We start from the raw sequence: 24,585 nt of genomic DNA, 5'->3' as shown, positions 1-24,585 counted from the left end.
ACTCTTATACCTGTGAGAGGAGGGGACACTGCGTGAGGACGACTTGTGGGGGGATATTGTGGGAGGGGATGCTGGAGGGGTGCTGTGGGAGGGGGCTCTGATGCCTTTGGAAATTCTGAGGGGGGAGGCTCATCCCAGGGCATCCTGTCGCACTCTCGGTGTGACCTCCTCTGGGTCACCACAGGCCAGTGAAATGGCCGCAGTGATGCCCCATAGGCAGCAGTGTTGGGAGGCCAGCCGGAGGGAGAATCACAGGGCAGGCAGATGACCACACACCACACTGCCCCCACCCTCGGGAGCTGACCAGGCAGCTGATGAGGAGACCTTCCTCCCTGGGGGTCTGAGGAAGGCCTTCACTGGCCACTTGCAGTCTCCGAGGTGAGCCTTACCCTTAGGAGAGTCTCGGGGTGAGACGCAGGGGGATGGCAAATGAGTGTGACCCAGCTTCCCCCAAGTCCTACACCGGTCTCCGCCCTGGGCACAACTTCCCTGTAAGCTGGACAGACTTTTCCTGAGGGCAAGGCTGGTGGCAGCTCAGAGAGACCCATGCCTGCAGGCAGCAGGAAGGCCAGACCTGGCAGGACCACCAAACCTTGGTGTCAGCAGAAACCACAGAGACCAAGGGACCGGTGCAGGGCCAGGCTGTGGGGGGCTGGAGTCCTCCCTGTCTCTGGGCTTGGCATGGCCGGTACCCCCACCGCCCTAAACCAGAGGGCTCCAAGCTCCTGCTCTGCTGCTTCACGTCCCAACCCTGCCTGCGGTGCCCGCCTGTGGTGCGTAGACCCCACTGGGCCTGGCTTCTTCACTGCGCTGTGCGCTGCCCTCCTAGGTGTCCTCCGGGGCACCCGGGCCCTCTACATCGCCTGCTGCTGCTTCCAGCTCTGCTGCCCAACCCCAGCTCCCACCCAGCAGCTCGGGGACCCTCCCAAAGGTTCCGATCGTGTTTTTTCCTTCTGAACGGAGCAATCACCACTGACACAAGTAGTCTCAGGTAACTTTAATGAAAGTGTCAGCAGTCCCTTCCCCCACGGTGGTATAGGGATGGCTGGGCCCAAAGCAGAAATGCAGCTGCAGAGACAGCCAAGCTCCCTGCTCCAGATTCAGGGGCCGGATCAAGCTCCCTGCTCCAGGCTTCTCGTCTGCTGCAGAGTCCAGCAGCCGTGCCTCGTGGAAGGTCATGTCTGGGCTTTAGGACTCTATTTGCCCTATGCTCGCTTTACCAACCCCCAGGCCCGTGTGTGAGACAGGGCGACAGAGGCGGCCAGTGACCACTGCCACTGTGACCCGGCAAAGGAGCGCTTTTAGAGCTACACAAGGAAGAGTGGTCATTCTGTCATCAAACAGCACACATTCTATATAAATAAAAAGTAAGAAGGGGGAGGAGGTAGGGGGAGGGAACGAAAATTGGCACAGACACTGATATATTGCTTTCCAGTTTCAATGCGACAGATGCAAATCATGACACCAGGGGAACAGAAACGAGTGCTGGGTGTAGCTTTTCTAAGCAGAGTGTGTTCCCCTTGCAGGGCTGGAGGGATGCTAAGATGGATGGGGCTGGGAAGCCAGGCCAGAGGCGGCCCAGAGCTGGAGGCCTAAGAAACCCAGTGAGTCCAGAAATGTACAGAGGGCAGAGGACCCTGCTCCCTGCCTCTACCCCCAGGAGAGCCACACTCTTTTAAAATGGTGGGTCTGCTCTCCTCGCAAGGAAAAAGTACAAAGAAATAAATATAGTATGTGGACATAAAACCTTTAAGAGACTTTGTTTTCTGCTGCCCTTCCCCACCCCCACCCTGCTTCAGCAGGTCCACAAGCAGAGGGGAGGCTGGAGAGCACATGTCCCCCCATGTGCTGCGAGTTTGGGCAAGAGCTGCCTATTGACGTGTCAGGCGAGCCCTCCCACCCCCACCCCTGCCACCCAGGACATCGGAGGGATCATGGGACATTGCCACCGTTACTGGTGTAATCATGTGACAAGCAAACACCTTTTCCTGAGTCACACTATTGCTTTCCTCCTCTGGTTCACTGTATTCTCTTTTCTTGCAAGACCAGCATGGAAACTTGGCTTCTCAAGGTTTTTCTCCTTGCCCTAACCCCTCTCTTAAAAAAAAAAAAAAAAAAAAAAAGGATGCAATTGTTTATAGATCTATTTCTTCAAAAGACTTAGCGGCCTCCCTCATTCTCTTTTCTACAAGCTGGATGGTCAGGAGGGTTACCAAGAATGTCCTGGCTTCTGTACCGGTATCTGGAGAGCAGGGAGGGGAGGTAGCTGCCAGTCCCTGTCCTTCTACCTGCTCTGGGACAGGAGCGCCCCACCCTGAGACTGGCCAGTGGAACAGCCCCCTGCTCCTAACCAACCCCTCCCCCCACACTCCTGATGCTCAGGAGACTTCAGAACCGGCCCCTGACAAAAACAGAGTTGGTGTGTAGAGGAAGACAAAATGCCGCTGGGACACGAATTGTCCATGGAGTACATTCTAATATCGTATTAGTTATTTGAATCTGTTAGGAAAAAAATTAGAAACTATGTAGAAAACTTAAAAATATTCAAGTATCAAAAGGCTATTCAGATCAAAGTTTAAAACGAGCTGTCAGCAAGCTGTTGCTGCCGAGAGGAAACTTTTACAAAAGTTTACTGAGTTTGTTCAGCAGAGAGCAAGAGAATGAAGTGACTGATGTCGGGGGATGATCAGGGGGAGGGAGGGTGTGGGCAGAGGGGGCGGCAGGCTGTAGGAAGCCAGAAAGACTGAGGCCTTTTTAAGCCAAAGAGGAGAGCTTGTGCCCAACAGGCAGTGGACAGGGTCACTATCCCTGGAGAAGAAGCCATAAAGTGCGCAGCCTGGGCCTCCCTCCCCCTGGTGTCGGTCCTGCACAGACAGACAGGCGTTACAAGGCTCCACGGGGAGCTGCCTTCTGAGGGGCACATGAACAGCAAAAACAACGCAACAGGACAGAATAGGAAGACCCATTTCTGGACAGAGTTCCTTCTAGAAAGAAGGAGAAGGAAGGAGGCGAAAGGGGTCAAACGCTACACAGTGTTGACTTAGCTTTTCAAACTCTGTTACACAAACAGAGTTAAATTTCTAAGTCAGGGAAACTGAAAAGCCCCCACCCACACAGGGACAGGGCTGTGGCCCCCACGGTATGAAGCAGCATCGGTGTTTATTCAAGACACGATAGTGAGGGAATCTGGTCACGTTCCCTTCTCCCTGGAGAGGGTGCATCTTGACAAGCGTTCCAGTAGAAATCTCAAACTCTGGTAAGTTCGTAGAAACCACTCCCTTCACCTGGTCCCACGGCCAGGCCTGCTGCGCGCTGAGGCATGCTGGCTTGGGGCACCCTCTGGTGGCAGCATGGAAAACCACAGTCTGAGGCTCCTTGCAAGCTCACAGGCCCAAGGGCCGGGGGGGGCGGGGTCCAGAACTGCCCAGGCCACTTAACCTTTTGCCTTGGGTAGTTGTCTCTAGGCAGTCCCTAGACAAGGGTAGTCCAGCCCTTGGGGGCGGGGTGGCCTAATTACTCCTCAAGAAGATTCGGTTCCCACTCTGTGGATAGCCCGTTTTTCCAGGAGGTTTCCAGGCCGTTCTGCTGGCCTCTCAGAGATGGAATTGACCCTTTAGACTTCAGTGGAGAATAGGATGCTCTGTCTCTTGCTGTCTGGGGCAGGGATGGCCTCCAGCTGCAGGAAGTACAGCAGCACCTGGACCTGCCGGGGCAGAGCAGGGAGGAGGAAAGAGGAAAGTGGCTCAGGGGGTGCTCACAGCTGCAGAGTGTGCTGGCGACACGAGCCCCTCCCGCCAAGAGATCTGAAGGCCCCTGAAAATATCAGACAGGCCCTGAGAAGCCCCAGTAAGGAACAGAAAGAAGGACAGTGGCCTGGGTCCTCCCTTCCCCTCCCAGCCACACGGCCTCAGGCAAGTGCCTCTCTCAGCACCTTGGACCCCTCCCCCTGTACACCTTGGATGGGAATAACCCATAGGACCCTGGGTGGGCCAGGCAGAGGCCACCTCTGAGATCAGGCGGCGTGAGCTGGAGCCTGTTTCTGCTCATACCTGGGACATGACTTCCAGGGACCAGCTGTCGGTCATGGATATGGGCTGGCTGGGGTTGGCAGGGAGCTTGCTCTCCTTCTCTGATGGCCGGAGCAGCGTGGGGCCGAAGACTGTGGCAAGGTTGTGCAGGGACATCTTGTTCACCGTCTCCTTCTCTGCCACCCTGCAGAGGGCCAAAGCAGAGGGTGCTGTTGAGACACGGCCTTCAGGATGGAGGTGAGGTGGAGGGGCCAGACCACTCTGGAGGGTGGCTCAGGGAATGTGAGAATGGGAGCCACCCCTTTCTGCCTTGGGTTGGCTCCACAACACAGACACCCCACCCCTGGATGTGCTGGAAGCAGACTGCACCCCGGTTCTTCTGGGTTGGAGGGGCCTAGGACAAAGAGCACCTGGGGCTGGCAGGTGGCTGGGCCAGCTGTGGGCCATGATCTGGAGCGGGGAGGAAGCCCAGGCACACCACGGGCCATGGCTGAAGCGCTTCACTCTTTCCTTAAGGCCATGGAGCAATACCCAGAATGGATGAGTAACCACAGACAGGGGTGGGGGGAGAGGGCCCTAGGAGCCATGGAGTGTGACTAGGGCCTAGGAGCCAGTGGGCCACAAGAGAACGTGCCTTGCTGCCTGGGGGCCCCCGAGGAAGAGCTGGGGTTACCTTTTCAGGTGGTCCAGAAGGAAGAGGAAGGTCAGCAGGTTGGCCTCTGGGAGCGACAGCAGCAAATTAAGCATGCAGCTCTCCTTTGCAACGGGGTCTGAAAGAGCTGCAGGGGGTTGGGAGGGGGGTTATTCTCAGGGTCATGACCAAGTTGGAGGCCCCTCCTGGGGCTCTCAGGGCAGTCCAGGCCCATCATTGTCCTGGCCCACATAGCACTGGCCCCCAGTGAGGATCCAGTGCCAGGAGGTGGCAGGCATCACTGCCCTCCCAGCCGACCTGGCCATTCCCACCTTCTGCTCAGAAGAGCCCAAGGCATGAGAAGCTGAGCATGGACTGAAGCAGGAAGAGTGAGGGCAGGAAGGTTTCAAGGCCCTGGAAGTTCCCTCATCACCCTGCGTACCCTGGGGGTCCTCTGCTGAATGAATGGCCCTGGAGGCTGGGTGTGGAAGCTGCAGTTGCCTTGTCCCCCCACACCCCCACTTCAGACACCACCCTCCAGGAGGACCTAGGGTCAGGTTGGGCTTGAAGCCCAATGTGACAGGACCAGGAGCTGGGGTTAGAGGAGCAGAGGGGCACTGCAGTGAGGAGGAAGGAGCCTCCAGGACCCCATACTCCGGTGTGCCGCAGTGGTACCAGCCCTTTCACCCTCTTGGGCTCCTTGGAGGGATGGGGACAGCAGGAGGCCCTTTGAGGATAGGCAGAGGCCTTCTAGGACCAGCTAGGTTCTTGGTCCGCTGCCACCGTGAAGTTTGGGCTCAAAGGTGGACCATGGTGGAGGGGGCGCAGCTCACCCTCACCTTGCTGTTGACATCTCTCCCACCTCAGAGTACCACTGGACAGGAGGGGCTGGGGAGACCTCCCATGCTCACCGATGCCTTCGGCGAAGTTGGGGTAGAACTCGTCGGTGAAGAGGGGCTCTGGCAACTCACGGAAGTACAGCTTCAGCGTTCCGGCAATGGCGTTCACGTCCATCTCACTCATCATCACGGACACATCCTTGTTATCTGGAAGGAGCGTGGAGATGAAGCACGACCTACCTACTCACGGAGACCAAGTAGGGTTCCGCTCTCCCTGCCTCAGGCAAGTCAGCCCATAGCAGGAGGACGGTTTTTGGGGTTCCTCCTTTGAGCAGGTTGTGTCTTCTTCCAAGTATGCCAGTGGTTCTGGCAGAGGAGGCGTCCTCCCGACCCTTCCCTTGCTGGGCAAGGGGCAGCCTGGCAGCAGAGCCACCACAAGAGGCTGTCAGGCCAGTGGAGGTATCGCAGACACGGTGCCTGGGCAGGAGTTGGGTGGCTACGCTCTGCAGCAACTACCTGACGGTAGGCATCTTCTGATACTGGGATTATTTGTGCCACTCTACAGTTTAAACCAGTGCCTTCCCTCTGGCCTCAGGTGACCACTGGCCCTCTGTGTCACAAACCAGGGAGGGAAGAGTATCCAGGCACGATGTCCTGGCTCTGCCACCTTCTACTCTGAGGAGCCTCTGGGGTCTCAGTGTCCTCATCTGGGGATTGAGGTAGTTCCACCAACTTAGAAGTCAGACCACACTGACTCCAAAGCTTTGGTCGGCACCTCTTTTCTACCCTGTGAAGCAGGCCAAGCCCCAGTGGGAGGTGGGGCGGCCCCACATAAGCCCCTGGGCCAACTCCACGAGAGCCATGCACATGTGGCTCAGACAGGAGAACGGGCTTCTGCGGAACCTCCTCTCACCCCTCCCTCTTCTTTTCACTGGAAAAATCAGACAAGAAGTGAAGAAAATGTACGGAGCCTAATATACTCAACAGGAGCCTTGACCATGCAAGGTCACCACTTGCACCGTGGGGTGCAAGGTCACCACGCCCACACCCCATCCTGCACCGCGTGGGGCCGACACTCACTGACGTCAAAGGCCGCCTTCAGCGCCTGGATGTCTGTGGCCACTCCAGACACACGGTAGATGCCTACTTCCTCCATGCCCCGCCGCTCGATCTCCTCCACGCACTGGCGCACGATGTAGGGCACCTTGGACCTCTCTCTCCTGCAGGGTGAGGGGAAGCACCTTCAGTGCCTGGCAGCCCCTGGCTCAGGCCACGGGGCTGGACCCATCAACTGTCTGCACACCTGGACACCTAGAGATGGGGGTGATGAAGGCCCCCGGGTGTGGGCGTACACAGACCCTCTTGCATGCCTTCCGTTTGCTCTCAGAGTTCATGATTACCATTGTTTAGATCTTATTAGGGTCTTTCTAAGGTAGTCGGATGACCTGTGAGTTATATGTGATCTTTAGGGAAGGTCAGGAGGCTTTCCTAGGTGTTATCAGCCATAGGAAGTCAGTTAAAACATTCCAGGCATTGGGTTAATAGGTGGCTGCGGAGTCCTGGACCCAGTCTTGGCTCTGCCAAGACTGCTATGTGAGAGGTGAACCCTGACCCCTCCAGGCCTGAGCAAGAGGTGAGCCCTGTACATAGCAGCACTCCAACACCTGCTGGATTGCTGGATGAACAACCCCACAGGGCTGCCTAACCTCAGCACTCAGAATCCTATGGTTCTAAATACTTTTTGCTCACATCTTAACAACACCCAATTCCCAGAGTAGGAGTACCCTAAAAATAGGAGATGTGCTGTTTGGAGGGTCAGCTTTAGACTAGTTTAGCAACTGGATTCAGGAGCTCAGCAAAGTTCCTTCCCAAGCCACCCCCATTAGCGGTGCTTATTTGGGGTAACTGCTGACACAGTCCTCTCTGCTCAAGCCCAGGTCCACCCAGAGAGCTGTGGGGAAGGCTGGGGTGCAGCTGGGGGCAGGGAGTGGTGTTTGGATACAATTAGGTGTCCGGGGGACATGTGACGCAGGCTCTGGCCTTTGAGGTCAGGGGCCCGGCTGGATTCCAAACAGGGGAAGTGAATGGATTCTGGGAGGAAGAGGCCCGTGTCCCTGAGAACTGCTCTCAAACCAGCATACAAACTTCTCCTCACAAGTGACCTTGCCCCAGGGGCTGGGGTTGCCACAGGAACCCTGACTGTGACAAAGGGAAGAAGACCCTGACTCTGTGCTGCTCCAGTGGTAGTGTGGGAGCCAGCCCGCCGGCCTGCATGAGGGGGCGAGGACATTCCTAAACTGATGAGGACAAGTTTCTAGGTAAACACAGGAGGCAGCTAAGCACACTGAGTGCTCCATTGGCCTGAGAGGCATCCTGTGCTCAGAGGACCATGCAGAGAGTGGAGACCCTTGCCTGCTCTTTCCTTCAGAAACACCTGCTCGGCGGGGGTGGGACGGGGTGCTCTCTGTGCCTGAGGATAACAGATGCATGAGCCCTCACCCCTCTCCACTCACTTGGTGACCACGGCAATCTTGACTCCGAAGACACCTGTCTGTTTTCGGGAAGGCATTCTCTTCAAGCTGAACTCCCTGCTGGTGAACTTGATGGAGAGTTTCACTTCAATCTGCAGGGGGAGGCAGGGAGCACAGCCCTCTAACCCTTCTGAGACTCACAGTCTGAGTTCCCAGAGGCCCTGGGGGCTTGGCAAATCATCCCCCTCCCCAGGCAAGCGGGCTAAGATCCCAGCACAGGGCAGCCCCCTGGCCCAACTCAGCAAGGGCCAGGAACAGTCAGGGTGATTTAAAGACTGGCTCTTGCAGGACACTGCTCCCCACCCTAATCCCCACTGCTTCTCTTTCTTTCTTAATAGTTAACAAGAGGAAAAGCATAGAAAGTAACATAACAAAAAGCCATGAATTATCTATCAAATGTAACATTTTGTCATATATGCCCAGACCTCTCCTGGTAAGTAATTGTTTTGTTTCTTTTTTCTTTCTTTTTTAAAGATTTAAATCCTTCTGGGGCACTGAAAACTAATCAGGGGTCTCCATTTCTACAGGCAGACCCCAGGGTCGAGGCCCTGCCTAACTTGGTGGTACCACTGGATCACTGTTTGGGGAGGGAGGCTCAGTGCCTGGCTGGTGACTACGACACCAGCCACCAAATGTTCATAGTGACTCTGCTTTGCAACACCTCTGCCTCCTGCAGCCATGCCCCACCTCACACACTAGCTCAGGCTTAGCCTCCTTCGGACTGTTTTGGAAGGAATGGGGGCCACGCTAATCTTCTGGGAAAAGTAGGTGCCAACATACCCCGTTCATGGCGATGACAGTCCGCTGCCAGTCTCTGTCCTGCAGGGCCTGGGGGTCCAGCTGAAAGCAAGCAGTCATGATTACTAGGTGCCCTGGGGGCTGTGCAGAGATCCTGCCAGGCAGCAAGCAGCCCAAGCCTGTGATGTCTCCACACTTGTCAGAATTGGAGCCGGACCTCTGCTGGCACCTGAGAGGGGTCCAGAAAGGGGACCTGCTAGAAAACCCCTGGAAACTGAGAGCTCTCCTATGCTTCATGTGTCCCAGACTCACCCCTGGTGTGAGTTGGTGACAGCTCTGGGCCCTGCACCCTGCTCCTCCCTCTGTCCCTTCTGGATGGGAGCTCAAGTCCATGGTAGCAGCTGTCCTGCTCCCCCTCACCAGCCATCACAGGTGCTACACACAGCTCAGTGGAGGCCGAGCTGTCGGCTTAAATATTTTGGGAAACCCCGTTTTAATAGTAATTTTCAGAAGGTGTGCCAACCAAGAGTTTGAAACTGTTTTTTTCCTGAGTGTGCCTGGTGGTTTAATTGTAGGAGCCCATGCAGGAGGGGGTCTCCAGTCCAGGCCAGTCCTATAGCTCAGAGTCAGGCCCAGAAGGATCCAGAGCCCAGCTCCAAACCATACAGCTAGTGACAGGTCTGGAGGAAGGCCCTCTGTAGCCCTCTGACTTCTACCCCACAGAGTACTGTCTGAGTGCCGGCCCACGGGACCATGCTGCCCCATCTCACCTGACAGCTTGTGCTGCTGTAACATACCCAACTTTGTGCTCAGGCCAAGCTCTCCCCATCTATGAGGTCTCCATCCTCCCTGTTTTGGGGAGCACACATCCACACCAGTGGGCTGGACAAATGAGCACCTGGGAAGAGCTTGTTTGAAAAAACAGCTCCCTGAGTTCTACTCACAGAGTTGCACTCACAGCTCAGGGTGGGATCTGGGGTTCACTTAACTAGAAACCTCCCTAAGTGATTCTGGTATAAAGCCAAGTTAAGGAACCACTGTCTGACACCATGTAACCTGGCGTTCCTCATATGGGGCCTTGTGATACATGGCTGAAACTAGGCAAACCACTTGATAGCAGGGTCCATGTCTCGTGATTTCTGCACACACAAACTTGTGTACACACACACACACACACACACACACACACACACACACACACACACGACGGTACTGAGCATAGTGCCAGGTCCAGTGGGGTGCTCAGGACAGGCATCCATGTTTATCCACTGCAAGGGACCCAAGAAGTGACAGCCACGTGGACCTTGTGCAGGTGAGAAAACAAGGTCCAGCGGCTGCTGTGTGCAACCAGAGCCTCTATCCCTGCACTGCTTGGCATGGAGGCTCGTCACAGGCACTCCTGGGGTGTGGGCTCCCCTTACCTCCCCTTCACCACCCTACTGGTTAACATCTTCAAAGATTTGAAATGTACAGACACAATGACAAAGGAAAACAAAGGGTGGCAGAGTGTTTCCCTCCTGGGGCTGTGTGGTTACAGGTTCTTGCTCCGTATCTGTCCCTGGAAGTTCTTGGGGGTGGGCATACTGTTGGGCCATGGGGACCCCACCCTGAAGGGCAAGGCCTGTCAGCAGGGACCAGTCAGTCACAAACAACTCAGAGAAGGAAACCTCCCAACTGGTGCTCCCCCGCTAGAGTGAATGCCAGGCATCCAGCTCGGGGAACAGCCTCCTCAGGGGGGAGGCAGGAGGGGGATGACGCTAGGGCCCTAACTCGCTCTCAACCAGATAAGGTATGGTGGGAAAAGGTAAGGGAGAGGGGGCATACTGCCAGACTATCACACTCAACTCCTGTGCCCTGGCTTCTCAGGAAGGAAGGGGATAGACACCATACCTCTGGCTCCTAAGGAGAGGGAGAGCTCAACACCGCCACCAGGAGTTTTCTTTAAAGGAGACACAGAAGCAGCTTCAGCAGGAAATCCCCTTCCCTTTCCCTCCCAGGAACAGTAATCACTGGACCCCTTTCCTCAATGTAGCCAACAGGCAGAGGGACCCCTGGTCCTACACGGCCCACCCAGGAGACCATGGCACCCCCATCTGCCCACCTTGCCCTTGCAGATGAGGTTTCGGATGTGGGTCCACAGGGCCGTGCCCCGAGCACACAGGTGCTTTTCGGCAGAGGCCAGTCGGCTCCGGCTGGCCCGGCTAGGGTGGAAGTACCGTAGGAGGCCCTGCATGGCAGCGGGGGCAGATGGCGTCTCTCGCATCCCTGGCCCTGCTGTTCTGAGAGGCCGATGTGGCTAACAGGAGCACGTCCAGACAGAAGCGCAGATGGACAGTAGTGTGACAAACTCCCGGCCTCTACTGCCTTTTGACCACGCTTCTCGGGAAGCCCCACCCCTGCAGCCTGGCTCACCAAGGTCAAAGTTTCCGATCACCCCTGGATTCTCCTTTTTTGTGTGTGTTTGGAAAATACACCCCCGTCCCCCCACCAACAGCCTATTGGTTACGGGAACTCCAGCGTGTCAGTTTTCTTTAAAGCCCAGAAAAGCCAAACTTCCTTCTCAAGTGGCTGGTTTCCTGTGGGCGCATTTGGAGACATTGAGTAACACATGTCTGCCTGGCCAGTCTGTCTCATGGCTGTACATGGTCTAGAGACCCCCTCCCCAGAGCCGGTACCACCCCAGCTAGTGACACCAATAACAGCTTGCACAGTCTTGACTGGACTTGAGCAGAGAACATCCTGTGGCCCCCCTCCCAGAGGATGGCCAGCCCAGTGGAGGGGGGGGTTCAGTGCCATCGTCCATCACCAGCACCAATGTCCAGCCCCACTGCTACCTGGCCCCACAGGCTGTGGCATGAGCTGGCCTCCAGAGTGCAGATCTGGGCCATGGCGCTGCCAGGCAGCTCCTCACCCAGCCCCCAGGACTCGCAGCAGCTCCAGTGGGAAAGACCGACCCCATGTTGGCTCAGCTCCAAAGAACAGACTGTGCCGAGAAGAGCGGAAGGAGCATGAAGAATAACACGATGATGAAGCCCAAGGCTCAGTGCAGTCCAGTCCCAAACGACATTCAAGGCTGGCACGCGCTCTCATGTGGCTATTTAAAGGACCAGAGAAGTAAACAAGCTGGGGACTGGGATTTGGAAAAATAGATGACAGAGTGGAGAGAACCAGGAAATGGTGCTTCTGATGCCTGTGGGGGCCCCTCGGGGTCTCAAGGTCTCAGTGAGGAATGTGCCTGCTGCAGGGGTGCTGGAGGACTGGACAGGGACTGGGTGGGTGGGGGGGTGTCTGCTCACACCCAGTGTTCTCAGAAGGAAGGGATGGTTTCCTGCTTGTCTCCTCGGGGTTGGGTGAGACAGGGGCCTCAAAGGAACAACAGTGGGCAGTGGGGCTGGTAGATGGTTGCCCCCGTGTGCCCAGGTGGCTTTGCTGAGGACCAGGCATTATTACCCTGAGCCTGAGAGGCAGGACTAAACAGTCCACAGGAGGCAATGCCCATTCCCTCCTCATTAGCCTCTGTGTAGACTGTAGTTACCCCTGTGCCCACTGTCACCGCCCAGGATGGTCCAGCAGGGTTTCCCCAGGGCCCCTTACTGAGCTCCATGTCTGCACTGGAAGCTACTCCCTGGAATGGGACTTCTCAGAGCTGCCTGGAGAAATCTCTCCGGGAGGGAAATTTGGTCTCCCGGTTCTGCTTTTGTTGTCACAATCTGTTCTCCTGAGCTCTAGCAACCACATCTTTAAATCTTTGCTACCCTCTCTGATCCCCACCAGGCTCCAGCATCACTTAAAAGGATAAAGGAACACTGCCCAGGACATCTATGATCTAAAAGACAGATGGTAACAAGTGTTGGTTAGGCTGTGGAGAAACAGGAGCCCTCAGACTCTGCCGTTAGGGACATAAAATACTGCAGCCACTCTGGAAAAGTAGGGCAGCTCCTCACAAAGCTAAACTTGGCTGCTCAACACAGCATTTCCACCCCCAGGTCTCCACACGGGAAGAACGAAAACATCCATTCACACAAAGACTTGTGTGCCCACGTTCACAGAAGCGTTAACGGTAATAGCCCTGAGCTGGAAACAACCCAGTGTCCATCAACTGGTGAATGGATAAATAAAACGTGGTAAATGAATGCACAGAATGGAATATGATTCAGCCATAATGAGGAATGAAGGGCCGATACTTGCTATGATGTGCGGGATGCTCAAAAACTTGCTAAGGGGAAGAAGCCTGTTGCAAAAGACTACATAAATATACAATAATTCCATTTACATGAAACATGCAGGAAGAGCAAATCTATACACAAAAAGCAGATCAGCCTGGGTCTGGGGGTAAGAATAGTGAGTGATTATAAATGGGAATGAGGAAATCGTTTTGGGGGATGGAAATACAGTAAAACCTTGGATTGCAAATAGCTTGTTCTGAGGGTGTTCCACAAGCAAATATTTCTAATAAATTTTAACTTGATAAACAAGTGATGTCTTGCAACACGAGTAGTACGTGATGCCGAATGTCACATGATCACAACCGAGCTAGCAGTTCTTGAAATTTGCTTTGATATACAAGTGATTTGGGTTACAAGCATGTTTCTGGAACGAATTATGCTTGCAAACCAAGGTTTTACTGTATTCTAAATCTGGATTGTTGGTGATTGTTCTACAACTCTGTAAATTTACCAAAATGATTGAATCGTATACTTATAATGGATGCATTCTATGGTATGCCAGCTAAAGAAAAAAAGATAGGGTCCCAAACTGGACCTCAATTGAGCAAGGAGGGTCCAGGTCACATGGCCACACTTTCTCCACGGTGGTAGTGGTATGCTTCTTCAGGACAAATCTTGGGGAAATCTGTACAAGAAGGATTTGCTCACATGTTTTTACATGTTCGTAACTTCTACAGCCAAAAATCTTCCTCAGATGTTTGTTAAAAACAATCATCACCCATTTTATGTTACTGATGCAAAAAACACTTTGGACCTGCTCCCTCCAAGATGGTTTAAGAGGGGACATTGGTTTCTCCTCTTGCTCACCCCCAACGCAGGCTGCACCTCATTCATCTCTGAGCACCGCACCCCCAGCCACCCAGGAAGGCATCCCTCCCCCCAATAATAGGAGGCCCTGGCACAGTGAATGGCTGTGTGGGTGGACAGCGCATGGCCCTGAGGTAATCCCCTGTAATGAAGGGCTGGACCTCTCGGTACCCTTGTAGTAGTACCTGCTGTACCCAACCACCGAACTGAAAACCACATCTCCCCCAAACCCCATCTCCTTCCCACCTGACCACAGCTCTTACTCTTATTTCGGTTGACGTCTGCCTCTCCCACCAGCCCCGACGACAGGGCTTTTGTCTATTTCATTCACTGTGGTATCTCAGGGCCAAGACATGTGTTTATAAGATGTACAGTATAAACATATTTAATATACACGCGTTGCAGTACATATTGGCACAGAGTGAGCATCTGGTCACTGGGGACTGCTGAGAGCCAGACGCTTGCCCTTACAGGTGAGGGTGCCGAGGCTCCAAAGGGTGGCTGTAAGAGGCTTCTGAAAGTGGCTTTTCCACCATGCTGCACCGAGCAGGGGCTGTCATTCTGCTGAGGGATTTCGTGAAAGGGCAAGTGGCTGGGTCTGGGCTCCCATGTCCATTCCTGTACCCTGTGGACATATTAACTGTTTTGTTTTTTTTTTAAATTTTTATTAGTATTATTTTTTAATGTTTTTATTTATTTTTGAAAGAGAGACAGAGTGTGAGTGCGGGAAGGGCAGAGAGAGAGGGAGACACAGAATCCGAAGCAGGCTCCAGTCTCTGAGCTGTCAGCGCAGAGCCCAACCTGAGGATCGAACCCACAAACTGTGAGATCATGACCTGAGCTGAAGTCGGACGCTCAACTGACTGAGCCACCCAAGCACCCCATGACATGCTAACTCTTTAAAAAATGGTGGTAAAATATATATAACATAAAATTAACCATTTTTAAGTGCACAGTTCAATGGCATTAAGTACATCCATAATGTTGTGCAATCACCACCACTACCTATCTCCAAAACGTTTTCATCATCCCAAACATCGTATCTGTGAAACAGTAGCTCCCCATTTCCACCCTCCTCTGGCCCCTGGTAACTTTTATTCCACTCTTAGTCTTGAGGAATTAGCCAGTCTTAGATACTTCATGTAAGTGTCATCATATATTACTTATCCCTTTGTGTCTGGCTTCTTTCACTTATGTCTTCAAGTTTCATTCATGTAGTGTGTATCAGAATGTCCTTCCTTTTTTCTCGCTGCATAATATTTCATACGGATATATCACACTTGGCTTATGAACTCACCAGCTGATGGGCACTTAGCTTCTTTCCAGTTTCGGGTTGGCATACTCAGTGGTGTGGCTGCACACGTGCGTGTCCAAGTGTTGGTGGCATCTCCACATTCATACAGCTGTTGCTGGGCACTTCAGTGGGCTCTTGGGGCACAAGTGCCACAGAACTGGTGGTCGAATGAGGATACTGCCCGTGAGTGGGCAGACCTTACAGTGAGGTCTTGGTGAGGGCTGGAGTGTGGGTGCCAGGGCACCCCTGGAAAGGGGCACCGTTGGACCTGTCAGTCTGTATTCAACCAGGTTTCTATGCGTGAGGCAAACAACCCAGGCTGGCAGAGAAGTTTGGGAAACCACATACAGACAGCCCTAAGTACCAGTTTCGAATAAAGTAAGGGTCAGACCAGAGATCTGAGGCCCCAGTCTCAACCAAAACTCACAAAAAAATGTTTAAAAAAAAAAAAAATCAACTCTGACGTCCCCATTGGAATGTGAGTCGTGAGCCCAGCTAGACACACAAAATATCAGGAGAAATGGCAGATGACAATATTCTAGGATTTGATATAAAGTTAATCACTAAGAAGGAATAGGGTAGGGGGTTCAAACAACACAGAAAATTTGAAAATGGAGAAAAGAAGGGTGCCTGGGTGGCTCAGTCAGTTGAGCAGCTGACTTTGGCTCATCCCTCCGTTCTCCTCTCATGGAGACTGCATCATTTAAGAGGGGAAGCAGGGATCTGCCAAGTCATCTGAAGAGCAAGAGCTGGAACCTCAGACTCAGGCCAGTGGTTCCTGAACCCTCAGCTCACCACCATCATGTAAGGCAGTAAAACCAGACCGATCTAGGACCCCAGCTCTGGGAGATCAGGCCCTAGCTCCCCAGATGACTCTGACACCATCTGCCCAGACAGGCATGTGAGCAGCTTTGCTGGAAACTTGATTTCTGTCCCTGGCCCCTTGGAGGGACCTGCCTGGCCTCTGCCCTTCTGGCCAGCTGTGGGCTTCTCCCGGCCCCACTCAGATACTCCCAGGGTGCTGCACCTTCTCCACCTCACAGGAAGGGCTTTCCACTAAACTTATGAGTCAAAGAGCATGTGGCAGGTGGGGGTGGAAGGCACCTGCAGGAGAAGGCCATGCTATTCCCACCTCCCCTACCCCAGCAACAGAATGGGCAGGGCTACATGTCTGTCCCACATGGCATACTCGGAAGGTGCCTGGTATTATTGGGAAAAGCCCCCACTCAGGAAGGCTGTCCCCCCCCCCTAGAGTCACGAATGCCCTCCCCTAGGGGTGCCCCACACAGAAAACAGTGTCTGTGGGGGTTGGGGGAGGCAGAAAGAGGCCTGGCTAGGGTCATAGGACGTCATCACCGCTCTTCCTCTGACTTCCTTCCTATTCGTATTGGGGATCCCGGGTTTGTAAACAAGCCCCCCCCCTCCCCACAGGAATGGGGGTCCTCAGGGGCCAGGCTGGCCACTGCCTACTCTTTGTGAGTCACAAACGGACCTTGGGTTATGCTGGGATTCCTTCCTGGCTAATGATTGCTCAGCGGCCAGGCTTCCCATTCACTCATCTCTTCCACCAAAGCAAACACAGACGAAGGAGTGGAGCCAGAGCCCACCTTCTCCACTAACAGTGACGACAATGAGTAATAATAACAGTGGCAGCTGACACTGAAGGCCTCCACATCCGGCTTCGTGGCCCCCGACTACAGTTTACATTGAGGAAACAAGTTTATACAGGCAGTGATGAATTGCCCCAGGTCACAGGAGGCACACTGGGGCTGAGGGAGTGGACAGAGTCTCCCCTTGACCAAATCAGTCGGGCTCCTCTGAGTTGTTTTCCAATAGACCTCATTCTTGGGAATTTCCCTAAGAGCCCAATTTTAGCAAAAACCGTGCCTCGACATCCTTAATAGCGGATTACCCTCAACGTCTAACCAGATTCCTCATTTCCTCCCCCCGCCCCAGCCCCCAGTAACATCTGATTGCCCTGGCCTGCCCATTAGGTAGGTTTAGCCAGAATCTCCCTTACCCCTGATGTTTCCTTTTAGTAACTTCCAATCGATGACCGTCCCCCCCCCCCCCCCCCCCCCCCCCCCTCCTTGTCTATAAATTCCCCCTTCCCTTGTTATAGTCAGAGTTGGGAGTCCATCTCTCTCCCCTGCTGCAAAACCCCCCTGCAGTGGTCCCTATACCTGTATCCTGCTGAACACCGTTCACCTTTCTGTTCTAATGAGGTTGTAATTTTTTTTCTTTTTAAATACAGTCCATGTTCTCTACTCCTGTCCCATCTTGTCCTACTGAAGGAAAAGCAAGGGAGATTATTTGCTGAGGAGCACCTCTCAAAGCACCTGTGAGGGGAAACGCAGACTGGGGCCAGATGGCAGAAAGGGGCAGAGAACAGCCAGAGTTTGGAGAGATGCCCCAAGCCAGCCCCCATAACACCACTTGCTGTCTTCTTCCCTGGGACAGGACAGGGTGCTCCTCTGACATGTCCGTGTGTACGAAGAGTGTTTGAGAGCACAGGTTATGTGCACGGAGGAATATTTTGCTTATATCCGGCAGTAATGTGGCAAAGGGTTTCCAAAGAGGTCTCAATACAATAAAAGAAGAGGACAAGTATCTGTTCTTTTCTCTCTTCCACTGAGACCCCCCCAGTTACCCACCAGTGCTCAGAGGCCCTGGTTCAAATCTCACTGCCTCCTGGATTACTGGAAGGAGTCACCTATTGGAGAATTTGGATGATTTGAGTCAAAGGTTGGTGGAATCTGAGCCTCCTTTAGCCTTGTGTAATGGGCTGAAAAAAGGGGCCAGACACCCAGCCTGTCTGCATCCTCAGATCGCCATTGGGCTCTGCAAGATGGGGGTCAGGGCTGGGTGTGGAGAAGGGATGCCCAGGCTGGAACAGATGCAAGCATGGAGAGGGAGAAGGGAGGGGTAGAAAGAGGAACACATTAGTTGTGAAGCAGCAGAGCAGAGCCCAAGCTGTGACTGTTGCCCAGTAATGCCAAAACGTGTCAGTTTTCAAAGATGTCCAGCACCAGCATGCTCACAGAATAGCAAAATCTGGAAAACTTAGTGTCCATTAAGAGCAGAATGGCTCAATGATGTGGTTGATTCAATCCATGGGATTCTCCGTAAAGCCAAGAAGGTGAACGCAATCTATGTGGAAATACAGAGTTAGATCTCAAGGACACTGGGGGGGTCAATGTCTCAAGGACACTGGGGGGCTGCAGAGTGGTGAGTGTCTGCATTGGGCATGCGAGCCATTCCCAAACATCACCCCAACTTTGCAGTGGGTGTACGTATCGGTCAAGGTGCGACGCATGCTGAGCTCATGGGGGTGACCCTGGTTGGGGAAGGTGCCTGGCTCGTCAAAGATCCTTGGATAGGACCCTAAGAGTGGAACAACTGAAGAGCACTGGCTTGCATTTCTGCTTCTTCCACCCAGAAGCCTTTTGCCACCAAGACCCTACAACTGGCTCAATGGTGTGCCAGGCACATGGGGAGCAAGGAGGAACCATCTCCTTCTCCCTTAGCATCTAAGTCACAGGTAGGACTCAGGTCCAAGACATCCACTGAGTGCCCCTGGACTAGGAGCTGGCCTACACAGACTCTGCCTATTGAAAGAGGATTTCAACTACCTCCATTACGATCTCAGTCCGTACTTCCTCACTGATGAAGTTCTTTCCAGCTCATCTCTTAACTACAGCAAAAGAATTAGCGAGCAAAGCATCCCCTGAGAACTGAAGCTACCCCTCAAGTAATAAGGACTATCCTGATGTCAGCAAGACACGACATGACTGACCCCAAGACAATGCTTCACCTGACCATCACTGCCCACCTGCATACGCCCACCGACCTTTGTCCCACACTTATATGAACCTGGAAGCATTTTTGGCACGTTGGAGACAGTCTTTGGGATTCTAGTCCCGTCTTCCCAGTGTTGGCCTCTCTGAAATAAATTCCCTATTTCACCACCACTCCTCTCTGTGCCTTTGGATTTTATCAGCAGTGAGTGGCAAACCTGGTCTGTTTGGGACCCCCTGTGCCCCAGTTACATCTTCTGAGAGGGGCCAAGGATCCTGCTTTCCCTATGCTGGGCAAGGCTGCCCCACTGATCCCCCCAACATGCACCCCACACTTCAGTGGGCTCACTGGAGTATTGCCCCAGGCTGGTCTTACTGCCCACCTTAGGAGAGTCCAGCCCCAGGTCCTGTCTGTAGGGTCAGCTGAGGCCTTGGACCTGCTCTCCTAGGAAGGTATGGGATGTGGCGCGGGGGTGGGGAGGTGCTTCATTAGTTTCCTTTCTCTGTGTCTTTGTGTGGGGGTAGTGTCTGCCCCCTGGCTGGGTGATGTCTGCTGGCAGGTAGGTGGGGGGGGGGGGGCGGGGGGGCAGGTATAAGGTGGTCAGAGGAGCATTTTTACTTTTAGACCTGGTCTCAAGGTATGGGGTGGGAGTGGGTCCCTGGAGACCCTGAGCCACTGAGTTCCCTAATAAGCTTCCAGGGTGGGGAAACAGGCAGTGTGAAACCTGTCCTGAGGACCTGGTAAAACAGAGGGGATCCAGAGCCATTGCTCAGGGAGGACTTGCTGGTCTGAATGAATGCATGTGGGCCCTCCCCAATTACTCAGGGGAGACTCATCCTTCTCCTTCATTCCTACCGCTTAGTATTTCAGCACAAAAAGAATTTTACTTCTTGGCCTCAGGGAAGGGAGGTGGGGCTTCATGGAGAGCCCCTTTCTCCCACAGACACCTGGAACGCCCAGCCAGCCCACTCCTGCTGGAGGCTTTGCCGAAGGATCTGAGGGTCTGAAAGGAGTGGAACAGTCAGTGCCCACCTCCAGGGCAGGGCAGGGAGGAAACTGCTCAGCTGAGTCTGGTAAGATGCCCTGTAAGGAATGTGGATATCAGGGTTTCCCCCGATGGGGCACAGAACTGCACAGGTGAGGCCGTGAGAAACACAAGGCAGGCGGCACAGCTCCTGTCTGCCAAGAAGCACAAGGGCTGATGGTGGGTTTCCAGTGGCTAGGCAAGCTTCTGAAGGACTGAGGGCCTACATGGTTTTCACTGAGGACCTGGGGTTCCCTTGCTCGTCCTGTATGGACACTTACTCTTAGCCCATCAGGGGGCTTCTATGCCAACTCTGGTGGGGGTGTGTGTGTGCTGTGTCTGCCCTGCTTAGGGATGCAGTTGCACCCCCTGGAAGCCGGGTATAGAAGCCATAGAGAAGATGTCAGGCAGGTAGACTCCAGGATTTTTGTGCTTTTTCCAATTTGAGATGGTCTCTGAACTGCTAACTGCAGCCCACAGCGCCGCCTCACCGTTTTGCCTTTGGACTTTGCTAACTAAGGCTATGGAGGAACTGAGGCCCCCGCTGCAAAACAAGTCAAACTGAACTTCCTGTGGGGGCAAGATGGGGCATAACAGGCACTCAAACAGAGAGAGGGGCAGGAATTGCCCCAACCACTCCCAACCTGTGGAGCCAGGCAACCTCAGTGTCCCAGAAGGTCAAATGGGGAAAGAAACTGGAGCATTTGGAGGAGGGTGTAGGTGGGTTCAGGGGCAGGTGTACGAAGCTGTGTCGGAGGTGGGGGGCGGGGGCACGCGGTGGTGGCAGAGGGACTCTGCAGGGGGCAGAGGAGGGCGGCAGCCTCACCTGGACTTGGCCCTTCCCCATGATCCTGTCTGTGCTCTCGCCGTCCTCCTTGGTGATCTTTGTTTTGTTGTAACACTTTTCATAGCAGAGAATCCTCAAGGTCTGGGAGCCTTCCAGCTCAATCTCAAACTCCTGTAGCCCCAAGAAAGGAAAGTCCCTTGTTAACAGGTCCAATGACTTCCTTGCTGTCCCAAAAGGACCCATGACTTGAGACCCTGCTTACTTTAGTCCTGTGACAAAGACCCTCAGAAGCTACTTCCCTGTGAGCATCCCATTGTGGCTCAATCTGGATGCTTCTGGAAGCTCAGAATGCCTCTCACACTGAATCCAAACTCCCTAAGCTAGTATGTCAAAAGGCAGTCCCCATTCCCCCTGCATCAGAAGCTCATGGGTGCTGGTTATAAATTCAGATATTCTATGGACTTTGGGTGATAATGATGTCAGTGTAGGTTCATTGATTAGTTGGGGAGGCTGTGCATGTTTGGGGACAGTGGGCATATGGGAAATCTCTGTCCTTTCTGCTCTGGACCTAAAGCTGTGGACCTAAAGCTGCTCTATAAATTAAGTTTATTTGAAAGCGGGGAAGGAAATCGACCCATGGAGGTGATATAGGAGAGGAAAGAACCGTTCTTATAGGTTTTCGAGTTGTCTGCTGTGGGATGTGTGGTGTTGACTTTCTCCTCCATCACCACATGGTGTCTTCAGTAAATTCTACATTTCACACCAGTGTTTTTGCAGGCACAGGTTCATGGTGGGGAAATGGAAGAGGGTGGGGGAAAAGAAAGGAGATATTTCTGAGCCTGCATGGGGGTGGGGAGGGTGTGTGTGTGCCAGGAATGTGTAACAGCCCTGATGATCCATATGCACACCCAGGGTGGCCACCAGGTGATGCTGGTCTGGAATCCTCCATGCCTGGGTTCCTTGAGCCTCTACTGCTGGTGCCTCCAGAACCCCTCCCTCATTGCCCCTGTCAGGTCATGCTCATTTACTCTCTGCAAAGCCTTTGATGGATCCGTCTGGCTGTGATGCTCCCTTGTCACGGCAGCCATCACCCTTTCTGCACAGATGCCCAGAGCTATAATGATTGGGCAATCCTATGGGCTCCCTGTGCCCCAGTCCTACTAAGGCAGCAAATCTGATGAGGAGAGTCATGGATGCCAAGAAAGGAGAGCTGGGTGCTAGCCCCATGGCTCTACCAGCCACATGACCCAAAGTGGACCAGACAGCCATTTGGTCTTAGCTTCTTCCTCTCCAAGGGAGCAGGTGGTTTGCTTTCCACCCACAGCCTCAAGCATGAGGCTTTCCTAGGCCACAGCTACTCTAGAAACTGGGAAATGGCATTCTCACAGATCTGGGGACTTCATCAATATTGGCTACTCTATAATCATTCCCACACTCCCAAAGGCTCAAGGTGAGATGGTGAGCAAGTTACACAACAGCTCTCCAAGGTGAAGGAGAACAGAGCAGCAAACTATACAAATCCAACACTCGGGACAGGCAAGTAGGGTCCCTACCCCAGCCCTCCCCCGGCAGAGCCCCAGGCTTCCAGAAACCAAGAGGGCTACAGAGCTCATTCCAACTTCCGAGGAAAAACAGTACGGAAATCTACCAAGTAAACTAAGCAATAACAAAGGCAGCACAAAAAACCCTTTTAAGTTTCTTTTCCAAAACCTTCTCCAGAAAAATAGGCTGTTTCTTTGTGATGGGGAGTGAAGGGGGTTGGATTCTCAGGAACACAGAGATAAAATCTCTTGGACTGGTCGCCCCCCCCCCCTCCTCCCAGGAGATTCCTGGAATGCTGGTGGAATGTGGGCAGCGGAGGCGGAGGCGCCTGCCTGCGAGGAAAGACATTAGGGAGCCCAGGGCGGGTGGGGTGGGGGCGGTGTTCAGACTCTCCCCATGGAAAAGATCCTGGCCTGCCAGCCAGGGCCAACATACAAGACTTGCCTGGAAGTAGTGCCTCACCTCATTCCAGTTGGGCTCAGCTGTGTCTCTGTAAACGCGAGTCTTGGCTTTATTCACAAAATAACCGAAGGAATCAACCTCCAGGGTACAGTACAGATCTGTGGGAGGGCAACAAAGGGAAGGTGATCGTACTTTTCCATATTACCCGAATTTTCTATCAGAAGCAGGGGCTATTTTTGTAGGGGGCCAAGGGCAGGCTGCCCCAAGATGGGCGGGCCACTGGGACAAGAAGATCATTCTGAGCTGAGAGCAATCAAGACCATCCGGGCTCAAGAGAAATTTTGCCCTTCCTGTAACTACACAGAAGAATCTAAATTGGGGGGTCTTTCCCAGAATAAGGGTTATTAGCAGAGATAAATCTAATCTGAGTGACCTACTGGTGAGGCAGGGCAAACATCTAGTTGTTAAATATCTGCTCTTCCTGTCGTCCTGTGAAGTGCATTCCTTTCCTCTGAAGCCCCAGACCTCTGCCCCCTTCTCCTAGGTTCAGGATGACATATATGCCTCATTTTGCCTGTCTTTGTAACTTCCATGTCTGTGTGGATTCCCAGCGTGTGTGCTATTAAGTTTAATTTTTTCCTGTTAGTTGGCCTTGAAGGGGACAGGAGTTCTTGCTCCTTGACATTTTCAAAATCAGAAAAAAAAAGTCATAAGTTCCTTTTCAAAATAAAACAACACTGAAACCAATAACCAATATTGTACTGCACATTAACTAACTAGAATTTTAATAAAAATTTGGAAAAAATAAAGCAAAACACCAGTGGCCAGCATGGGCCCCAGCACCTCACGTGCAGATTCCGCCCCGTGTTACAGCTGAACCAGCACCTGTCAGAACGTGTGCTCACCTGGTCATTTGACAAATCCTGGCTAAAGCCTCTATGTGAGAACCCTATGGGTGATGACCTGGGCAGAGATGAACGTACCATCACCATCAGGGGGATGATGCACAGAGAAGGGTGGGGCTAGGGGAAGTGCCGACCACCTGCGCAGACCCTGCTGTGAGTTTACTAGGTCAACTGGGGCAAAGGGTGCTGCAGGCCAGGATGGGGCACCAAAAACAGCTCACTGCTGGGAGAATTGTGGGGTGCAGGGAGAGCGGAGGTAGGGACCAGGGAGGAGGCCACTCCCAGGGCCTGGATGAAGGGTGGGGCAGGTGGCCAGAGGTAATGAGGAAACTCCACGGACAGAGAATGTCATCTTACTGATATGGCCAGGGAACCAGATGGTGGTTTCTGGCCTAGCCACAGGGCAGAGAGGGTGGCATCTCTCACTGGGGCAGGGCATAAAATAAGAGAAACAAGTTTGGGAGCCCAAGTGATAGGTTCAGTTTGGGGATGTGGAGCGTAGAGTGTGGGACACTGGGGACTCAGACAGAAAGTAATAGAGGGAGGCCAGGAGAGAAGAGTGGGGATGGAGAGGCAGTTCCAGACATCAACTGCGCTGTTGATGGAAGGGTCCCTGGGCCTAGGAAGAGGGAGTGTATGCAGTGAGGGAGGAAGGCCTAGATGGAACCCTTGAAAACACCAGCATTTGTGTGAGAGGGGTGTGGAGCAGGTGCTCCCAGGGGACAATTACACCTATGTGACAACCTAATGGAGGTAAAATCTGCACACTGTACAATCCATCTGCTGTAAGTTTGAGGATTTTTAGTAAATCAGCATTGCCATTGTTGCAGAACACTGCCGCCCCCCACCCCCCGCCTAAAGGCCCTTTGGATCAACTGCAGGCAAACCTCCTCACATCCCCAGTTCCAGGAAACCGCTGCTAGGCTTTGTCTCCAAATTTTGCCTTAGAAATTTCATACATGTGGAATGATACAACATGTAATCTTTTGCACCTGGTGTCTTTTTTTGGGAATAATTCTTTTGAGGTTCATCC

General features: G+C 53.3%; 1 protein-coding gene across 3 annotated transcripts in view; it reads right to left on the bottom strand.

Annotated features, from left to right (window-relative positions):
* Nucleotides 1-982: 982 nt before the first annotated feature.
* Nucleotides 983-24,585, bottom strand: part of BCR (BCR activator of RhoGEF and GTPase) — a 128,630-nt gene continuing 105,027 nt past the window's right edge. The window contains exons 15-23 of one of the 3 annotated variants that reach the window (XM_040443542.1): nucleotides 22,708-22,805; nucleotides 20,743-20,874; nucleotides 8,810-8,869; nucleotides 8,012-8,121; nucleotides 6,579-6,718; nucleotides 5,571-5,705; nucleotides 4,702-4,807; nucleotides 4,050-4,212; nucleotides 983-3,703 (exon numbers count right to left, since the gene is read on the bottom strand). In XM_040443542.1, coding sequence (XP_040299476.1) covers nucleotides 3,614-3,703; nucleotides 4,050-4,212; nucleotides 4,702-4,807; nucleotides 5,571-5,705; nucleotides 6,579-6,718; nucleotides 8,012-8,121; nucleotides 8,810-8,869; nucleotides 20,743-20,874; nucleotides 22,708-22,805 — 1,034 coding nt within the window. In that variant the 3' untranslated portion in view covers nucleotides 983-3,613. Of the gene's footprint in view, nucleotides 3,704-4,049; nucleotides 4,213-4,701; nucleotides 4,808-5,570; nucleotides 5,706-6,578; nucleotides 6,719-8,011; nucleotides 8,122-8,809; nucleotides 8,870-14,158; nucleotides 14,426-15,097; nucleotides 18,245-20,742; nucleotides 20,875-22,707; nucleotides 22,806-24,585 lie in introns of those variants that run through there. The other 2 variants (XR_005781020.1, XM_040443543.1) reach the window with 2 other exon arrangements.

Source organism: Herpailurus yagouaroundi, unplaced genomic scaffold, assembly GCF_014898765.1.
Source record: "Herpailurus yagouaroundi ecotype Mexico unplaced genomic scaffold, PumYag 191, whole genome shotgun sequence".
Classification (NCBI taxonomy): Eukaryota; Metazoa; Chordata; class Mammalia; order Carnivora; family Felidae; genus Herpailurus; species Herpailurus yagouaroundi.
Note: the sequence above shows the minus strand (reverse complement) of the source record. Positions and strands in the feature narration are given on the sequence as shown.